This window comes from Helobdella robusta (assembly GCF_000326865.2).
Source record: "Helobdella robusta unplaced genomic scaffold HELROscaffold_5, whole genome shotgun sequence".
Lineage (NCBI taxonomy): Eukaryota > Metazoa > Annelida > Clitellata > Rhynchobdellida > Glossiphoniidae > Helobdella > Helobdella robusta.
Genome location: NW_008705254.1, coordinates 433,070 through 453,285, shown reverse-complemented (window position 1 = coordinate 453,285; position 20,216 = coordinate 433,070). Strand labels below are relative to the sequence as shown.

At 35.3% G+C, this 20,216-nt stretch overlaps 3 protein-coding genes across 3 annotated transcripts in view; all 3 read left to right on the top strand.

The window, feature by feature from the left end:
* HELRODRAFT_163095 (hypothetical protein) overlaps positions 1 to 5,027 on the top strand; it is a gene marked incomplete at both ends in the record, with an annotated part of 8,840 nt that extends 3,813 nt beyond the window's left edge. Inside the window, 12 exons of the mRNA XM_009027070.1 lie at positions 1,018 to 1,248; positions 1,333 to 1,685; positions 1,977 to 2,021; positions 2,158 to 2,210; positions 2,324 to 2,390; positions 2,541 to 2,568; positions 2,720 to 2,753; positions 3,383 to 3,556; positions 3,678 to 3,815; positions 4,109 to 4,207; positions 4,585 to 4,699; positions 4,948 to 5,027. Of these exons, the coding sequence (XP_009025318.1) occupies positions 1,018 to 1,248; positions 1,333 to 1,685; positions 1,977 to 2,021; positions 2,158 to 2,210; positions 2,324 to 2,390; positions 2,541 to 2,568; positions 2,720 to 2,753; positions 3,383 to 3,556; positions 3,678 to 3,815; positions 4,109 to 4,207; positions 4,585 to 4,699; positions 4,948 to 5,027 (1,417 nt within the window). The remainder of the gene's footprint in view (positions 1 to 1,017; positions 1,249 to 1,332; positions 1,686 to 1,976; positions 2,022 to 2,157; positions 2,211 to 2,323; positions 2,391 to 2,540; positions 2,569 to 2,719; positions 2,754 to 3,382; positions 3,557 to 3,677; positions 3,816 to 4,108; positions 4,208 to 4,584; positions 4,700 to 4,947) is intronic.
* Positions 4,588 to 14,227, top strand: HELRODRAFT_68149 (hypothetical protein; the record flags this gene model as incomplete). Its single annotated transcript, XM_009026945.1, has 2 exons — positions 4,588 to 4,763; positions 13,918 to 14,227. Coding segments are annotated over 2 exons (486 nt in total), but the record flags the coding sequence as incomplete, so codon positions are not given.
* HELRODRAFT_67647 (hypothetical protein) lies at positions 14,141 to 18,320 on the top strand (the record flags this gene model as incomplete). The annotated part of the gene is made up of 8 exons (XM_009026867.1): positions 14,141 to 14,204; positions 14,280 to 14,577; positions 14,672 to 14,813; positions 14,895 to 15,045; positions 17,244 to 17,371; positions 17,593 to 17,755; positions 17,828 to 17,933; positions 18,113 to 18,320. Coding segments are annotated over 8 exons (1,260 nt in total), but the record flags the coding sequence as incomplete, so codon positions are not given.
* Positions 18,321 to 20,216: the final 1,896 nt, after the last annotated feature.

Here is a 20,216-nt window from a genome sequence, read left to right as displayed (position 1 = left end):
AGATGCAAACATACATACATACATACATACACATACATACAAACACTCATACATACGTACGTATATACATACATATATATATATATATATATATATATATATATATATATATATATATAGGAGTTTTTCATTGTTCTTATTTTCTGGTAAGTTAGTTTGCAAGTTTTTGATTAGGATTAGTATTTATTGAATTAATTAATTAACATTACTTATTCTATAAAAAGCAGTAGTGAAAACATTGGTATTAGTAATAGTAGTTTAGTAGTTGTGGTAGTAACTGTAGTGGTAGTAGTAGAAGCAGAAAAAGTAGCTTTTTTTGCGACACCTAAGTAAATATACGGTGTTTTTAATTTGTGTCTTAAACAACAGTTGCTTGGTTTTTTTGGACAAACATAAGTATCATCATCAACAACAACAACAACATCATCATCATCATCAACATCAACAGAAACAACAACATCATTATCAGCGTCATCTTAATGACGTCAACAACATCACAACAATAACAACAACAACAAAAACAGAAAAAGACAAACCAAAAAAAATTTTTTGCTTATTTCGACCGAGTTGTTTCGGCTTGTCGATTGATTTATTTTTCTTTTGTTTTTTTTATCATTATTATTTGTAAAATTATGACGTAGTTATTATTATATTAATTAGACATAATATATTAATTATGATATAATAATTTTGTATAATTATATATAATAAATTAATTATAATATAATAATTAATTTGAATTTTTTTTTGTCTTTTTTTTAGAAAAAAAGAGAAACGAAATCAAAGAGATTCTAAAAAAGTTAAATCATCATCATCACCATCATCGTTGACGTCATCATTATCATCAACAGCAGCAAAAGCAGCAGTAGTAGCAGCAGTAGCAGCAACAACAACATCGTCGTCGTCAACATCACAAGCATTAGCAAGACAAACAAAGGATAGTTTGAAAAATATTTCTGCCTACAAAAGTAATCATTTTGACATTAACAACGACAACAACAACAACAACTACAACAGCAGCAACAACAACAACAACTACAACTACAACAGCAACAGCAGCAACAACAACAACAGCAACTACATTGATAATAACATGTTGAGAGCACGCGAAAGACACCCGATAAGCCCCAACAACATCAGCAACAACATCAACAACAACATCAACAATAGTGACGATGATGACATCAAAACTTGTAGCAGCAACAACAACAACAATAGCAAAAAAACAACATCAACAACATTAACACCGTCATCAAACAGTTTATTTCCAACAACAACAACAACAAAATCAACAACAAAAACACGCAAAACGAAACCAACAAACAACAACAGCAACAACAACAACATCAACAACAACTACAGCGATGACGACCAAGGCATCATAATAAAAATCGACAACCATGGTGACGACGCCAGTAGCCAAAACGAATCTGAAACTAACGGACTTTCCCATCATAGAATCCCCGTTGATGTGCCCGGGATTTTTCCGGAGATAAAAATAGATCCCGGAAGTGAAAATGAATGGGAGGAGAGTGGAAAAACCCCAAAAGTAGAAATAAATTTCGGTAGTGATAATGAAGAGGAAACCCCAGGGATAAAAACAGAACGAAGAACTTCCGATCCGGATGCGAATGACGTCATCGAGGCGGATGATGTGGTCCCGGATTTGCCGAGAATTCCCAGCAGTTAGTATTCCGGATTTTGTTGTTGTTATTATTATTGTTGTTGTTTTATTATTATTGTTGTTGTTTTGTTGTTGTTTTATTATTATTATTGATGCTGTTTCTTTATTTATCTTGTATGTTCGGCATTAATTTTTCTCTATACGCATTTACAAAACATCGATCCATCTGTCCATCCATTAATCCAGGCATTCATTCATTCATGCATTTTTTCATTCACTCATTCATTCGTTCGTTCGTTCGTTCGTTTTTTCATTCATTCATTCATCAATCCACTCATTCACATTTGCGTAGGAATTATGTCGAGAAGAAATAGCATTGAGGAGGATAACAGTTTCGGTTCGTGGCAATCATCATCATCATCGCCTCCACCATCATCACCATCACCCCCACCATCAGAATCATCATCATCTCCACTATCATTATCATTCATCTCCACCATCATCATTACCACCACCATTCTTTTCTTCTTCAGACACGAATAACTTACCAATTTTCGGACAACTCCTAATGGCGAACTCCCAAAAAGTAAGATGACTGTGATGATGATGATGATGACGACGACGACGATGATGATGATGATGACGACGATGATGATGGTGATGATGACGACGACGATGATGGTGATGATGATGATGCAGGAATTTTCGTCGAGAGAGCATTCTAGATCAAGACGAGACTCGGAATCGAGTGACGCGTCGGAACCAGGTAACATGACGTCATCATCATCGTCATCAACTTCATCATTATCATCATCATCAACGTTATCATCATCATCATCATCGTGTTCTCACTATCATTATCATCGTCATTATCTCCATCCAAATTTTTAAAATTTCATTTCGTAACACATTCCAGAAATTGAAATGAAACCCGAAAGAATGAAGTAAGAAGTTGTTATTAATATATAAAAATGTTTTAATCGCACGCACTGTTCAGAATTATTCATGAAATAATAATAAATTATGTTAATTATACAACTCATTTGATGATAATCAGCCGCATTTATCAATAAATTATGTTAATTTTACGTGCAGTAGAGGCAGGAGGAGGACGCCATGTCTGCTCGAGGTCGGCTCGTTCGACTCTTCTCACCCTGGTTGGTTCATTTCAATTTTTCAAATTCATTCCTTCATTCATCTTTTTATTTATACTTTATTCATTCATCTATCTATCCGTGAATGGATGAATGAATGAATGAATGAATGAACAAGTGAACGAACAAATGAATTATATATAAAAAAACAGGCAATAACAAACGAGTAAATGAATGAACAAATGAACAAACGAATAAACAGATGAATGAATAAATGAATGAATGGACATAAAAATGAATGAAGGTGATGATAATGATGAAGCCCAACCGCCCCCAATGACCTATCAACGAGGTAGGAGGATGTCGGCCATTGATATTTCAAAATCCACTCAACAGAGACTGCTCAGGGTTGGTTGACTGGTTGGTTGATTGGTGTGGAGCAAGTTGATCAATTGGTTAATTAATTGACTAATTATTTGATTGTATGATTAGTTGATTGGTTGATTGATTGATTGAGTTATTGATTGATTGATTGGTTGGCTGGCTAGCTGGGTTGGTTAGTTGGCCAAATTACCATCGTTTTATTTGTATTTATTAAGAAACATTCAACAACAACAACAACAACAACGACGACATTCAAAGCATAATTTTTTATTTTCAACAGCTCTCAACAGCCTACAGCAACAACAACAACAACAGTACCGAAAATCTCGACAACTCGACCGACTCGCAGTCGCAACTCAGCGATCTGGAGATGTTCCGGCTGAGGCGAATGCAACAATCGGCCGGTAGGAGGCAATCCCTGGCCGACTTAAGCCCGAACTGGAAAATGAATATGGTGAGTGGGGTGACGACAAACCAACCAATTAATCAATCAATTAAGTAATCAATTAACCAATCAAAATCAGGATTCTGGAAGCAACAGTAGCAGCAGGAATGACCTCACCACAATCCTACAGCAGCAACAACAACGACGTGTCGATGTGGAAGAGATTGAACTGCAACAGTTTGAAAGGAGGCGGAGCTCCATTGCTCTGAGGAGGAAAAGCCTCGCCGAGGTCATCCCTGATTGGCCGCAACTTCAAAAGCCTAAAGATGTTAGCTTCTGATTGATCGATTAACTTTTTTGTGGTTATCGATTGGTCGATGAATTTTTATCGGCTTGCGATTGGTTAACGAAATTTTTCATATATCTATGACAACAGTTTCAAAAGCTAAAAATGTCAGTTGATCAATTTTGTGACGGGTTTGGGTTTGGATTGGATGATAAAGTTTTATCTGATTGGTTGACGGATTTTTCCGGTCAGTTTTTGATTGGTTGATAGAGTGTTATCAAATGACACAAAAAACTAATAAAAAAAATTTTTTTTAATAAAAAAAAAACTACCAGAAGCAGGATTTTTGGATGGACGAACTTGAGGATGTGACGTGTAAAGATAGGGATTCGAGGGTGGAGCTCTCTTGTAGGTACTCCACCAGCAATGTCAAGGTCATTTTCATCATCATTTTCCTGTCTTCACTTCTTTCCGCTCCTTCTTTCTACGTCAATCGTTTTAAAAACTATTTGCCAATAAATAACTATGTGCTATAAATCAAGTCACACTTAAATGTACATTCATTCTTATATTTCTTCATTCATTCATTCATTCAGTCAGTCAGTCATTCAATTCATTAGCATATAACATTACTTTACATACACAGGCCAACAAATACATACACACATGTACACTTTTACAGTATATACTCACAAACAAACATACATACAAACAGACAAACATACAAACAAACATACATACATACAAGCATACAAACAGACAAACATACAAACAAACATACATACATACAAACATACAAACAAACAAACAGACGAGATGGTTCAAAAATGGCCAGGAGATATATCACGGCGAGAAATACAACTTCTTGAACGATGACCAAGGTGTCATCAGGCTGATAATACAGAGAATATCAAAAGACGATGATGGTTATTATGTTTGTATGTTTGCGAATTTGTATGTTTGCGAGTTTGTATGTTTGCGAGTTTGTATGTTTGCGAGTTTGTATGTTTGCGAATTTGTATGTTTGCGAGTTTGTATGTTTGCGAATTTGTATGTTTGCGAGTTTGTATGTTTGCGAGTTTGTATGTTTGCCTGATTGAACGATTGTATCTGTGTATGTGCTTGAGTATAGATATGTATCTTTATTGTTATTATTATTGTTGTTATTAATTAGGGAAATATATGGTGAAAGTTAACAACAAGCTCGCATCAACCGCCAGCTTAATTGTCGAAGGTAAAGATGAAACTGAATGAATGAATGAATGAATGATCGAACGAACAAACGAACGAACGAACGAACGAACGAACGAACGAACGAATGAATGAATGAATGAATGAATGAGTGAATGAATGAATGAATGAATGAGTGAATGAATGAATGAATAAATGACTGGATAGATTAACGAATGAAAGAACGGATGAATGGATGAACAAATTAAAGTACGAAAAAAAATGAATATAAAGAATCGATCTTACCTGAACGAATGAATGCAGAGCGCCCTCAGGAGTACACTTTCATTCGCAAGATGCCCTTCCAGCTGGCGGTCAAGGAGAGGAAGTCCTTGACCTTGGAATGCGTCCTCAACGACCACAGAGGCCACGTGACCTGGTCTAAAAATGGCGACGACCTTGAGGTTAGGTTTTTTTTTTTGATGTTTGTCATGATGTTGTTGTCGTCTTTAATTTGTCGTTGCTGATGATGATGTTAGTGATGATGATGATGATGACGAGGATGATAATGATGACGATGATGATGGTGGTGTAATCATTGGCTTGCGAGATAGCTTAGGTGGTAGAGTGCTTTGTTTCGAGAAGTTGATGTTACTGCGTGTTCACGGGTTCGAATGCTGTCTGGGAAAAAACTAAAATCATTATTGTTATTATTATTATTATTATTATTGTTATTATATAATGTTATTACTATTATTTAAGTTATTATTATTATCATTATTTTTTTAAATCGTAAATAAATAGAGGAAAATGTTGAAACATAAAAAGAACGATATGCAGGTATGGTCTGTTTATAGAGCTGATAATGCTTTCATACCGTTAACATTTATGTACATTTTGACGCACCACCAATTAATTTTACGACAAACATACACACGCACACACGCACATACATACACGTACACACACACACACACACACATATATATATATATATATAAACAAACACATTGTACGCGCTCACAATGACATTATTGTTGCTATCTTCTGCTTTTGGTTTGTTGGTTTTCCTTATTGTCGGACTGACTGTTGTAAAATGCAAGCATACATACATACAAACATACACACACACACACACACACAAACAAACATACATACAAACAAACATACATACAAACAAACATACAAACGAACAAGCAAACGAACAAACACTTGAAAAAAAGGATATTGATTTCACTAGAAAGGTTAATTATGAGTGATAGTGAAACGTTAAACTATGCAACACGGGTGCTATTGGCAATAGGATATCCATAAGCATCTATGTATGTATCTACGCCTGTATCTGTGTGTGTATCTATGTATGTATCTACGCATGTATCTATGTATGTTTATATCTGTTTATGTATCTGTGTATGTTTCTATGTATGTATGTATCGTGTATGTTTGTATGTTTATTCCGACCAATCATTTGCTAAAACAACAATGTAATTAATCTATTGCAATGAATATGGGCTCATAGGCTTGTTTTTCTTACTGTTTTCTTACAGTTTTTTTCTTATTATTCATTCACTTTTATTATTTTTCTATTTTTCAAAATTTTTCTTAAAAAAAATTTTTGGAAAAAAAAAAAATCACGGACGAAAAAGCATTTCTTCTGAGCTGAGAAAAAAGCAAATGTACATAGATTTATAATTTATTACTTTCAATTTTTTTTAAATTTTTGTGTCTTTGTTTATCATCTATTATTATTATTATTATTATTATTATTATTATTATTATTATTATTATTATTACAATTATTATTATCATTCTTACTAGATCTTTTTTTTTGTCTTTTTATGTTGAAAACGCTCAAAAACTTGATGGCAATAAAAAGTAGATTGTAAGGCTGAAAAAATTGAATGAATGAATGAACGAACAAACGAATGAATGAATGAATGAATGAATGAATGAATGAATGAATGAATGAATGAATGAATGAATGAACGAATCAGCAACATACTACAATGTTTTACTTTACTTGCGACGCATTTATCAATCAATCAATCAATCAATCAATCAATCAATCAATCAATCAATCAATCAATCAATCAATCAATCAATCTATCTATGATTCAAGAACTTTCGAAAAAAAAATAAACAAATTTGAAAAATTTGAATAAGTTTCTAAGTATTTTACAAATTTTAAGCATTTCTTTTTAAAAACTTCTTAGCAACATTAAAAATACTGCCGGTAAATTCTTTCGACTGCTAAATGTTCTAGACAGCGTATTTTTTCCCTGTTATTTAATTGTTATCTCTGAGTATACACACCAAACACACACATATACACACACATACACACACACACACATACACACACACATTTACATACACACTCACACATATACAGACTCACATACACACATACTTACAGGTGATACTGCAAAATTCTTAGCGAACGTCAATGGCTGAAATGGTTCTGTTAAAATAAAGGATGGTGTTAGGCAAGGCTGTCAATCCTCTCCAGATTTGTACAATCTCTATAGCGAGATCATCATGAGAGAGATAGAATATCCTACCTGGAATGTTCATTGGAGGCGTGAGTATGAACAATTTAAGATATGCCGATGATACAACTCTAAAGAAATGAAAAAAGGGATGTGGTTTTTGAGAAGAATTATGAAAGTTAGCTGGACCTCTCATACTTCGAATGAGGATGTATTAAAGCGGTCCGGTTATGAAAAGAAAAAGTTACTACAGATAATCCGACGGGGCAGTTAAAGTTTTTTGGTCACATCATGCGGAAGGAAAGAATGGAAAATCTAACAAGTACTTGAAAGATTGCAGGGAGACGAGATCGCGGTGAACAGCGAACAACAATCGTGAAATCCTTGCGTCACTTGTTGAATATCGCCACATTTCAACTACTACAAAGTGTTGAAAATTGAGTTTGGTGAAGGTCGATGGTCGCTAAATATCCTGAAAAGGATATTGGCACGAAAAGAGGAAGAAGAAGAAGTTGGTCTACTAGTATTACTATACACACATACATAGAAACAAACATACATGCATACATGCATGCATGCTTACGTTCATGCATTAATACAAACATGTACATACATACGTACATGCATATGAACATACATTCAAAGGATTCACTTCAGCAAAAATAGTTCAGTAATCTATTTACACTATCCTCAAAAAAACCAATTATGTAATGCTTTATCGTACAATAACACAGCATCACCATCATCGTCATCATCATCGTCATCATCATCGTCATCGTCAAACACATCTTCATCATTATCATCACCAACAATAGCATCATCGTAAACATCAGCAGTTGTTTTTGTTGGTTTTCTTGCAATCCTTAACACTTGAATGATGTTTTTTTAATTTGTATATAATCTTTGATGTTTTTTATGTTTTTTTGTTGTCGTCATCATCATCATCATCATCATCATAACCACCATCGTCGTCATCATCATCAACACCATAACCACCATCATCATCCTCATCGTAACCACCATCATCATCCTCATCATAACCACCATCATCATCCTCATCATAACCACCATCATCATCCTCATCATAACCACCATCATCATCCTCATCGTAACCACCATCATCATCCTCATCGTAACCACCATCATCATCCTCATCGTAACCACCATCATCATCCTCTTCGTAACCACCATCATCATCCTCATCGTAACCACCATCATCATCATCGTCGTCGTCGTCACCATCTTAATCAAAGTCATCGGTTATCTCAGACCACCCATCAACAATACAATGCAATGCGTCATTCGTTCGTTCATTCATTCATTCATTCCTTCATTCATTCATTCATTCATTCATTCATTCATTCATTCATTCATTCATTCATTCATTCATTCATTCATTTATTCATTCATTCATTCATTCATTCATTCATTCATTTATTCATTCATTCATTCATTTATTCATTCATTCATTCATTCATTCATTCATTCATTCATTCATTCATTCATTCATTCATTCATTCATTCATTTATTCATTCATTCATTCATTCATTTATTCATTCATTTATTCATTCATTCATTCATTTATTCATTCATTCATTCATTCATTCATTCATTCATTCATTCATTCATTCATTCATTCATTCATTCATTCATTCATTCATTCATTCATTCATTCATTCATTCATTCATTCATTTATTCATTCATTCATTCATTCATTCATTCATTCATTCATTCATTCATTCATTAATTAATTAATTCATTAATTCATTCATTTATTCATTCATTCATTCATACATACATGCGTAGATACATACCTTTGTTTTCCTAAACATTTCTCCCTTAAAAACTACTTTTTAGGGTTTTAAAAATTGTATCAACGCCGTTGAGTTATCTATCGTATAATATTTTTTATCAAAAATATTTATTACAATTCTTATTATTCTTCTTATTATTGATATTATTTTTATTATTGTTACTGTTGCCATTGTTGTTGCTGCTGTTGTTGTTGTAATTGCTGCTGCTGTTGTTGTTGTTGATGATGATGATGTTGTTGTTGTTGATGATGATGATGTTGTTGTTGTTGTTGATGATGATGTTGTTGATGTTGATGATGATGTTGTTGATGTTGTTGTTGCTACTGTTGTTGTTGTTGATGATGTTCCAGAGACGTATAATTAATTTGTGGTTATTGTTCCTTCCGAGTTCTCTGGTGTCTTTTATAATTGTTATTATCATACATCTTTTATGGTTTATTGTTATTGCTATTGTTGCTATTGTCATTTTTGTTATTATTATTATTGTTTTTATTATTACTTTTTTATACAGACGTTATGTAACGAATATCTATTGTAAACAAAAACAATATCATTTTCATTACTACTACTACTGCTACTACTACTACTACGACTACTACTACTACTACTACTACTACTACTTACTACTACTACTACTACTGCTGCTACTACTACTACTACTACTGCTACTTTGGTTCTGTTGCTATCGTTATCATCATCAAAACCGCCGTCATGATCATTATCAGTACGTACCGGGACTTTACGAGATATCGAGACGAGACCACAAATGCATCCTGCACATCCCTGATATTCGCCGGGACCAAGATGGCGCCAGGTTCGTCTGCTCCGTACATGGAGACACCACTTCCTGTCACGTGACAGTCGAGGGTAGGTTTTTGTTTTTTTTTGGATTTTGCTTTGTAGGTTAACTGATTAAGTGTGATTTTATTTATTTATTGGTTAGTTCGTTCTTTCTATTGTTTTTTCATTCATGTGTGCGTGTGTGTGTGTGCGTGCGTGTGCGTGTGTGTGTGTGTGTGTGTGTGTGCGTTCAACAATTCGGTGTTTATGGTTTTTGTGTGCGGAAAAATTTTATCAATGTAAGTTGAGTCGTTAAAAAAGTAAGCAAGATTGAGATACGGTGGAGTGATTGATGGACGGACGGATGGATGGATGGATGGGTTGAATTTCTTTTGATGGAGTGAATGAATGAAATGATAGATGGATAGATGGATGAACGAATAGATGAATGAATGAATGAATGAATGAATGAATGAAAGAACGTACTAGCAGATGAATGAATAAATAAAAAAAATGTGATAGATAAAAAACTTACAAGTGATTCACGGAGCTAAACATATGAAGACAGGTGCTTTGGAATCTGAAAAGATGTTTGATTGGAAGAAAGAAAAAATGAGTAAATAAAAGAATAAAAAAATGAATGAGTGAATAAATGAATGAATGAATGAATGAATGAATGAATGAATGAATGAATGAACGAACGAACGAACGAACGAATGAACGAATGAATGAGAAAAAATATAAGAGCATAATCAGTTGAAAAATTTGTACTACAGTGATAGCATTATTATTATCTGTACCATGACGCCACTACACAACTCCTTACACGTAGATAGATAACAATGACCATTACGGTGATGATGATGATGATCCTGTAAATGATGATGATGATGATCCTGTAAATGATGATGATGATGATGATGGTGGTGATGAAATGTTTTTTTTTGTTAACTGCAAGGAATGTTAGCCGACCCCAAAACAACCATTGTCTGCGTAAGGTACTAGACTTTTTCTTCTCTCTTTCTTTTTCTTTCTCTCTCTCTCTCTCTCTCTCTCTCCTCTCTCTCTCTCTTTCCTTTGTCTCTAATATTATCATAACCAACCAGCAATAGCATTACTAAAAAAAGCAATATTACTATTCGCTACCTTCACACACTTAACAACAGACCCGAACAAAACAACCACATGAACAACAACGAAAAACAACAACAACATCAAAGGGGTGTTTTTCTTTCTATGTAAACAAATTATATATCTACGGATGCGGGAAGCGATAATTAGGCGAGTTATTTGGGCAATAATAAGGAAGCAGCCATAAACGCCGCGGTACGTATTTCTTCTGTTTTTGTGCTGAAAACTCACGCTCCATTGTAAATGGAATGGTTAAAGTAAGAGGAGGATAGTAATGATCAGGCAGATAAATGAATCGTAAGACGAACACTGCCAATAATAAACAAATAAACAAGAATAATTACAACAATAATAATAATAATAATAATTATTATTATTTTTAAAACAATAATAAAAATGGCAGTAATAAGACGGAAAAAGCGTTCAACATAAAAACTAATTTTCTTGCAGGCGGATAGATTTAATGGCTATAATTAAAATGTCTAAAATTTTTAAGGAGAGCGAGAGATGGAAAAGAAAGAGATGAGAGGGAGAGAGATGGAAAAAAGAGAGAGATAGCAAAAAATAAGGATACAAAAACGAAAAAAAAAACAAAAGTCTAAAAAGAGAAAGAGAGAAAGAAAGGGGGAAGTGAACAAATTCTGAAGCCTACATTGAAATTTCTTTTTTTCTAGTTCTTCAGAGAAAAGGTAAGAAAACAACAAAAAAGTGAAGAGACAGAGAAAGAGAGAGACAGAGAGAGAGAAAAAGAGAGAGAGAGAGAGAGAAAAAGAGAAAGAATTATTTCCTAATTCTAAAATTAAAATTGCCCCTTGCTCTTGTTCCATCTGTATTCATTTTATATCCGTTCTTTCCCCTATGTAGTATCTCAATCAAATTTTTTAGCAAAGCACTCGTGTCAAAAAAGATTGAGGTACTGCAGGTATAAAATTTGGTAGTGGCAGTTTCTTTTTCGCTTTTTCTTTCTTTTTTCTTTTTATTTGTTTATTTCTTTTTCTTTACGTTTGAATTCTAGAAAAAAAATTTATCGCTATTACGTCACCATACTCTAGTAAACAAACCAAAGATACAGTAAACATAAACATTAAACATTGTTTTGCAGTTTTTTTTTCGTTTTTTGTTCTTCAGGTGTGATAAAAAAATTTTCTAGCGTTTTATTTTTAGACATATTGTAACGTACTACGCAGTTTTGTCTTATTCAATTGTGTCTTTCATATTGTTACGGAAAATAAGTTTTTTGTGGGAATTATTTTCACTAAATAAAACTCAAAAATAGATTTCTATCTTAAGTGCGATTCTTCCTAAGTAAATATCATAGCAGTTCATTTTTTTCGAAAATATATTTTGATAAGTGTAACCCCTTTTTCCTCTCTTCTTTTCTCTCTCTCTCTCTCTCTCTCTCTCTCTCTTTCTCTCTTTCTTTTTCTTACCCTTTCCCTTCAAAAATTAATTCATCAATTACGTCATCCAAAGATCCTGAATACGAATTTGTGAGGCGCATTTTGGACCAGGATGCTTTCGAGAAGGAGAATGTAACATTCGAATGTGAGACGAATTATGAAGGTGCTCCAGTAAAATGGCTTAAAAATGGAAAGGTAGTATATCTTATTAACTAATTAGTGTAATTAGTGGATTGAATGAAGAAATGAGAATGAGTGAATTGTTAAAATTAACGGCGTATTTATAATTTATAATATTATCAATTCTTTAATCACGAATATTTTTTTTCATTCCTACATTGCCATTGGTCAATCCACGCAGCCAATCAAAAAATCGGAAGGAAAATATCAGAAAAAGATGAGGGGAACGATGCACAGACTTGTGATAAAAAATGTCGACAGTTCAGACCAGGCAGTCTACACATGTTCGCTGCAGAACTTCTCATCCAGTGCTCGACTCTTTGTGGCTCGTACGAAAAAAAAACTTTTCCTCTAATTTTTCCTAAACTTTTTTTTAATGTGGCACCGCAAATTTAAAAGATGGATCTTGAATTGATGTTTTAATTAGTGTGTTGGTGAAGTGTCTGTCTTCCGCACTGCATGCAGTACATGGTTTCGAATGCTAAGTAACCCTGCTTTTACATGCATCGCTCATGTTTTATTTCGTCCTTGTGTGTTCGCTGGGTGTTTGTATTATTTCTATATGAATAAATAGAAAGTTAATCATTTGAATTTGTTTGAACTAGCGGACGTAGTAATAGTTGAGAGGTTGAAGAACACAACTCAACTGGAACACGAAACTGCGGTCCTGAAAGTGAAAGTAGACAATCCAAAAAAGTATGAAGTCCAGTGGTTCAAAGATGGAGTCGTCATCTCCCCTGCGACATTCAACAGCAGGTTTGATCATTTTCTAAACACACACACACACACACACACACACGCATACAACACACTTGTTATAAACATATAATTCAATCACAACAAATAAATAACATCAAACTTAATTAAACTATTAATCAAATTAATTACAGAAGAAGTTAGAATTTTGTATGACGAATTCATTCAGATTTCAAGCTAAAAACATTTCAAACGAGGCATATAGTTTGGAAATCAGAAATCTGAAGCTGGAAGACCAAGGAACGTATACGTGTAAGATAGGTGACAGAGAGTGCAGTGCGGATCTGACTGTACAAGAATGTAATTTAAATAATTATTTATTCATAATTTATAAATAATTATTTATAAATAATTATGAAAAACATTTTCAAATAATAAAACAATGAATATCTGATAATAATCTCATTGAAAATTATAGGCAGAATTTCCCCGCAAATAAACATCGACCAACTGCCGAAAGTGATTGAGGTGAGATCGGGCAAGGGCATTAGATTGGACATCCCCTACGTCGGCACCCCTCTACCCACGGCAATATGGCTGAAAAATGGCATTCCCCTAATTAACGGGGGTCCATTGAGGATTCAACAAACGAAAGAAAGATGTACCTTATTAGTTGATGAGTCGGTACGCGGAGATTCGGGTACTTACGAGTTGAGGTTGACGAATAATAGTGGTGAGGTTTCTGCAGAAGTATCGATTAAAGTCATTTGTAAGTTGATTTTCTTTTTTTAAATTCGCGTCATTTTTTCATCCCACTAAATGAACATTTTTCAAAAATCGACAGCTGCCCCGAGCTCACCACGTCAGCTGGCAGTTCGTGATATCTTTAAAGAGAAATGTCGTTTGAGGTGGGAGGAACCTGATGACGATGGAGGCGTCGGCATCGAAAAATACATTATTGAAGTTCATGACGTCACCGACAACAAGAAGCGTACGATCACGGAATCGAGCAAGCAATGCATCGTGAATAATTTGGCACCTGGCCATTTGTACAAGTTCAAGGTGAAGGCCGTTAACGCCGAAGGAGAGAGTGATTGGCTGCTCGGAGAGGATGAGACTCTGGCTAAAGATCCGTGGGGTGTGTGAAAAAATATTAACTTTAAAATTTAAATGTAAAATTTATTCAAAAATTCTGTTCATTAAATCATTTTTCATTTAACCTCAAGACCCCCCAAGTCAACCCGGCACTCCAGTCGTGATAGATTTTGATAAGGACAGGGCCGAGATTCAGTGGACGGCTTCGAAGAAAGATGGCGGCAGTCCCATCCTAAAGTACGTCATCGAGAAGAGACAGATCGGAAGCACGGAGTGGCAGACGGTCAGCGAAAAACAAGCTTCACGATTTGTGAAAAATTTATTTATACATAACTTATAACGAGTTTGTTTAAATTGAAACCAGGTCGGCATGGTACCTCCGGAGGAACTGTGCGCTATTGTTCCGGATTTGCTGGAAGGGGAGCGCTACGAATTCCGTGTTGTGAGCGTCAATAAAGCGGGAAGAGGTGAATACTCGGACCCAAGCGAACCAGTTACTATAAAAGCCACAAAAAGTAGGCAAATAACGATTTTCATTTTTGTTATTTAAAAAAAATAATTTTCAACCATAGCCAAATGAAAAATCTAATAAAACAATGTTAAAACAAATGTAACGTAATTTAAAACATAACCGAAGCAAATAAAATGCGTTATAAATTAAAACTCGACAAAACGCATTCAATCAAGTCAATCCATCAAATCAACTTTATTCTTTTCGATTTGAACGACGCTCGAAACTTTGCCCAAAATTTCTTCCATCATCGTGAACGTGTGAACGGCTTTTTTGAGAAACCCAATCCGTTGGGCGTCGGTTAATTTTTCGCTTCCGTCGTCTACGGGAATCCCTGAAGCTATTTTTTCAGACCTCGAATCCATAATCTTTTTAATCTCGAGTTTGTAATGACATCTCGACAATTCGATGCCAGAGCCAAGAATTTTGAAGTATTTTTCTTCGATGACAGGCACTAAATTCCAGATGTGGGTGAAGTTGTTGCCAGGTTTATCGAACTGCACCAGGAATCTCAACAAATTCAGAGCGCCCATCACCTGCTCACTGTATTCTAATAAGTCGGATTTTTCACCTTTAGGTAGCGAGAAAATAATTTGGTACAACTTTTCCAGCTCTAACATTTCTGCTATAGCCTCTTTTTTATCAAAATTTTCAACGATTTCATCTTTGAACAACGTAATTACAAAACCAACGACTTTCTGTCGAGGAGCTTTTGACAGGAGAAAGTAATAAATCTTGGATCTGGCTTCCAACTGGAAAGCTTTAACGACAGTAGCTAAAATCTGCAGAGACTTCTGATGAAACTCAATTGATTTGGTCATGTTTGCGATGTACATCAGCTCCTTCAACAGTTCAATGACGGGTTTGCATTCCAAATAGTCACTGCTCCACATGCCAGCTGACAGTTTCTTCAACAAAGAAACAAACAATTCCAACCCTTTGTAGGTGAGGAGGGAAACATCGGGCTGCTGTAACAACACTGAAATGTACCGGAGGTTGAATTGACAGAGGTAGTTGGGTGTGTAAATGGCGGGGAAATTGGAAGGCATGAGACCTTCACTGAACACTAAATAAGAATATACTGCACAGCCAACCAGTGGAAACTTATCATCATCAGGTGATGTGACTTCAGTATCTTTTCTTTTTGATGAAATTTCATTTTGCTCTGCTACAAACTCCAACAACTTGATGCTGTTACATTGAATTGAGTGAATGTCAGTGAGGCAGGACTCTGCCATTACTCGAGTTTTTGTCTTAAGAGATGATTCCTGATCGTGTGACAGATCAAAATAGGCAAGAGGTTGTGCTAAAATTTTAAACTCCAACCTCAAAAACTCGACAATCTCTTTTATTTGAAAACTTTTAGAATGCAATCGATCCAATGAATGAATCAGAAAATCTTCAACGTGATTGTGTAGAGGTACCAGCCATTTCAATATGGTTTGCGTTGTTGTGTCAAACTGAAGCAGATGTCTTTCTTTATTTTCAAGGTGGAAATCCTTTGGCAGTTCAAGGTACTCAATTCTGCTGTACAAATCTTTGAAGGCCACATTTATAGCATTACTTTTGGGGAAATCAATTCTTTTTAGACAGATAAAAATGGGTTCTAGAAGATTCAAAAATAGAATATCTTTTAATTTTGTTTTTTCGTGCACCTCCTCCAATAAAATCAACAAAAGTATTTTTGGATCGCACTGATTCACCAAGTAAAGTAGCGCAGTTATGCAGGTGTTTAGTATTTTTCGTCGTGTTTTAGGACGGATTAGTGAACACAATTTCGGCACTAAATCCTGAGCCTCTAAGTTTAATTCGTGAGATGGCGTCTTTTTGATTTCATCTATGAATTCCAAACAATTTTTTTCATTTGATGATAAGTTTTCAAACAGGGTAACTAATTTAAATGTCTGTGGCGTTGAGGTTGTTGTTGGTGGTGAAGTTTTTGTTTTAGTTGTTTTTAAATCCGAACTGATATTCATCCTAAATTAGGCAAAATTTAAACAGCGAAAAAACTCTTAGCCGGCAGCTGTGCGGAATGTAAACATAAACAAACCGAATTATCGCTCGCAAAACAAAAACTACAAAGAACAAATACCAGAGCAATTAAAAATTAACTTTAGCAACTGATCATTGAACGCAACGATAGCAAATAAAATAATTACAAAGTAATTATTCATAATTATGTATAATTATTTCTAATAACAGTTGCTGCCAAAATTGATCACACGAGTTATGAATCATCGCTAAAAGTTAAAGCTGGACATGATTTCCATCTTGAGATTTTGTATTACGGTCAGCCCGTACCGATCGTTGAGTGGACATCGAGTCAAGGGGTATTCATTAATTCATTAATTCATTCATTCATTCATTCATTTATTCGTTCATTCACTCGTTCACTTATTACTCATTCATTTATTCAAATGTTTGTTCTTCCTATCATTCAATCACTTAGTTATTCATCCATTTATGTATTACAATTAATTACCAATTGTGGTATGATAACTCTTACTATTAATTTATTGTGAAATTCAATCAAATTTTTCACACAAAACAGGATCCGTTGATAGATGATCCGGATCATTTCACAGTTAGAACGTCCCAAAATTGTTCTATGCTATCCTGCAAGGAATGTAAGAGGAATCATTCCTTGAAATATGTGGCTACTGTTAGAAATATGCATGGTAGTGACAGCGCAACCATTGATGTACATGTTGTCGGTGAGTTATTTGTTTATTCATTCGTTTGTTCGTTCATTCATTCATTCATTCATTCATATAAAAACTTTGCAGACACTCCTGGCAAACCGACTGGATCTTTGCAACTCTCGAATATTCGCAAGAGTAGTGTTGTACTGAAATGGGAGCATCCGGTCAATACCGGTGGCAAACCGATAACGTAGGCACATCACTTTTATAATTTAATTATTTATAATTAATTAATTAATTAGCTTATTCATTTTTATGCTATTTTGCTTATTCTACGTTACTCCATATAATTGACATCACCTGGGAATCCACTTGCATCAATTCACTCCATTACATATGCACTCCATCTAACCAACACGATGACAATAGCAACTATGTGGTCGAAAAGAGACAGATGGATCTAGGCGTCTGGGACCAGGTCAGCCATTTTGTGCCCGCCACAACTTGCGAACTGAAAGTCGACAAGTTGCAGTCTGGCGAGGCTTACTTGTTCAGGATTGCGGCAGAGAACGAAGAAGGAAGGAGTGAATATCTGGTCTGTGACGAGCCAGTGGTCGTCGAGAATAAATTTGGTTAGTGCTGCTGGGGACTAAAAATTATAACATAATTTAATTGTATGGAATTCTAAATAATTATAATTATATAACCATAATTATCATGGTTGAAGGTTTGTAATTTATAATATTAAATCCACAAACTTGTAATTTGGATTTTTAATGAATATGTATTAATTGATTGTAGGTCCACCAGAGGCACCGGGGAAGCCACATCTTCTTGACCACGGGACGAGCTTCATTCTGATTGGCTGGGAGGATAAATTCAGTCATAATGACCTCAACGATGCCTGCGAGCTGATTGGCTATCATGTTGAACGCAAGAATACCAAAAGCCAATACGGTGAATGGATTTTGGTCAATGATGATCCTATTAAGGTGAGGGTGAGGGTGACGATGATTGCTACGATGATGACGACGACGATGATGATTAACATGATTTTATATTTCCCGCCAACTCAGGACCACCAATTCAAAGACGATTTTTTGAAGCCAAACAGTTTTTTCCTCTACCGAGTAATTGCTGAAAACGAAGAAGGCCAGTCCATCCCTGGCCCACCCTCTGACGTCATAAACACACTTCCGCTTGAAGGTGAAGGAAAACTATTAGTAGCAATTTTATTTCTCAAATTAAAAAATATATTTTCATGTCAACGTTTTCCGAAGTAATCGAATTAAAATAGAAATTGTTCAGAAGGAATTTGTTGTTATCCATCGAAACAGAGAAACCGACCTTGACATTGTCGGCCATAAAGGATGTAACAGTAAGAAAGGGCCAGGACATTCGCGTCGCCATCTCCTTCGCAGCCAACCCGCAGCCAACGTTCGAGTGGTTTAAGGCCAGACGCCACTTCTGCCTCCTCGACGACGACCTCAACCTCAAACTCTCAAAAAATAAGCGCTTTAGCATCGCAAGCAGCGATGACGTCATCAATAACAACGACAGCAGCTACTACTCGAACCGCTTTAGCAACAGCAGTGGCGGAAACAGCAGCCGTGACGTCACTTCAGTCACCGTAAACGGCAGCAAAAGTCGCGCTGACGTCATTTCAAACAGCGGTGGCTACAACAGGAGGCATAGCATCTCGCAGTTAGACAGCTTAACTAGGAGCAGAATGCGCAGGTCTGGAAATTTGAGTCGGGAGAGCAGCAGCGGTAGTATTAATACAGTCGGTCTCAACGACTCTAACAACAGCAGTGGAAGCAACAGTGTCGGCAGCATGGGCGTCTTCAAGTACAAGAAGCCGAAAGTTTTAAACGTCTCCAAACATGCTAAAATTTCTAGTTATGTTAGTTTATTATGGATTGTCATTTCAATAGTTCATTTGTTTATTCATCGGCTTCATTTTCAACCATCCTTCTATCGATACGTTTATTCATTTATTCATTTGCTATTCAATCCATCAGACCTCTAAACTTACACCTCACACACACCTCACACACACACACAAACACAAACAAACAAACTCAATCACACGAATGACAAACAATTAGATCCAAGACAGCTGCGTGATACTATCGATAAAAGGAGCATGTTCTGAAGACTCGGGCAAGTACAGTTTGATTCTCTCTAACAGATGCGGTTCTGCACAGGCTTCCTTCAAGATCATTGTCCAATGTTAGCATTTATTTCTTCCCGTATTTTGAAGTAATTCATTCGCTATCACAATTTATAAGCCTAGTTTAACGTAGAAGTAGAGATAATTGTATTGTAGAATTTGTATAGCGCTTCTTATGAGTTTACTTCAGAAGCGGTAAAGAATATTGGTATTTATTGCTTTACTAGTGGCGGTAGAAAAAATTAAAATTAGAAGTAAAATTGTGGACCATTTACGCCATCATTTACGTCATCATCTACGTCATCTTCCCCATCATCTCTATCATCATCATTACCACCAGGCCCGCCCCCGCCCCCAGAG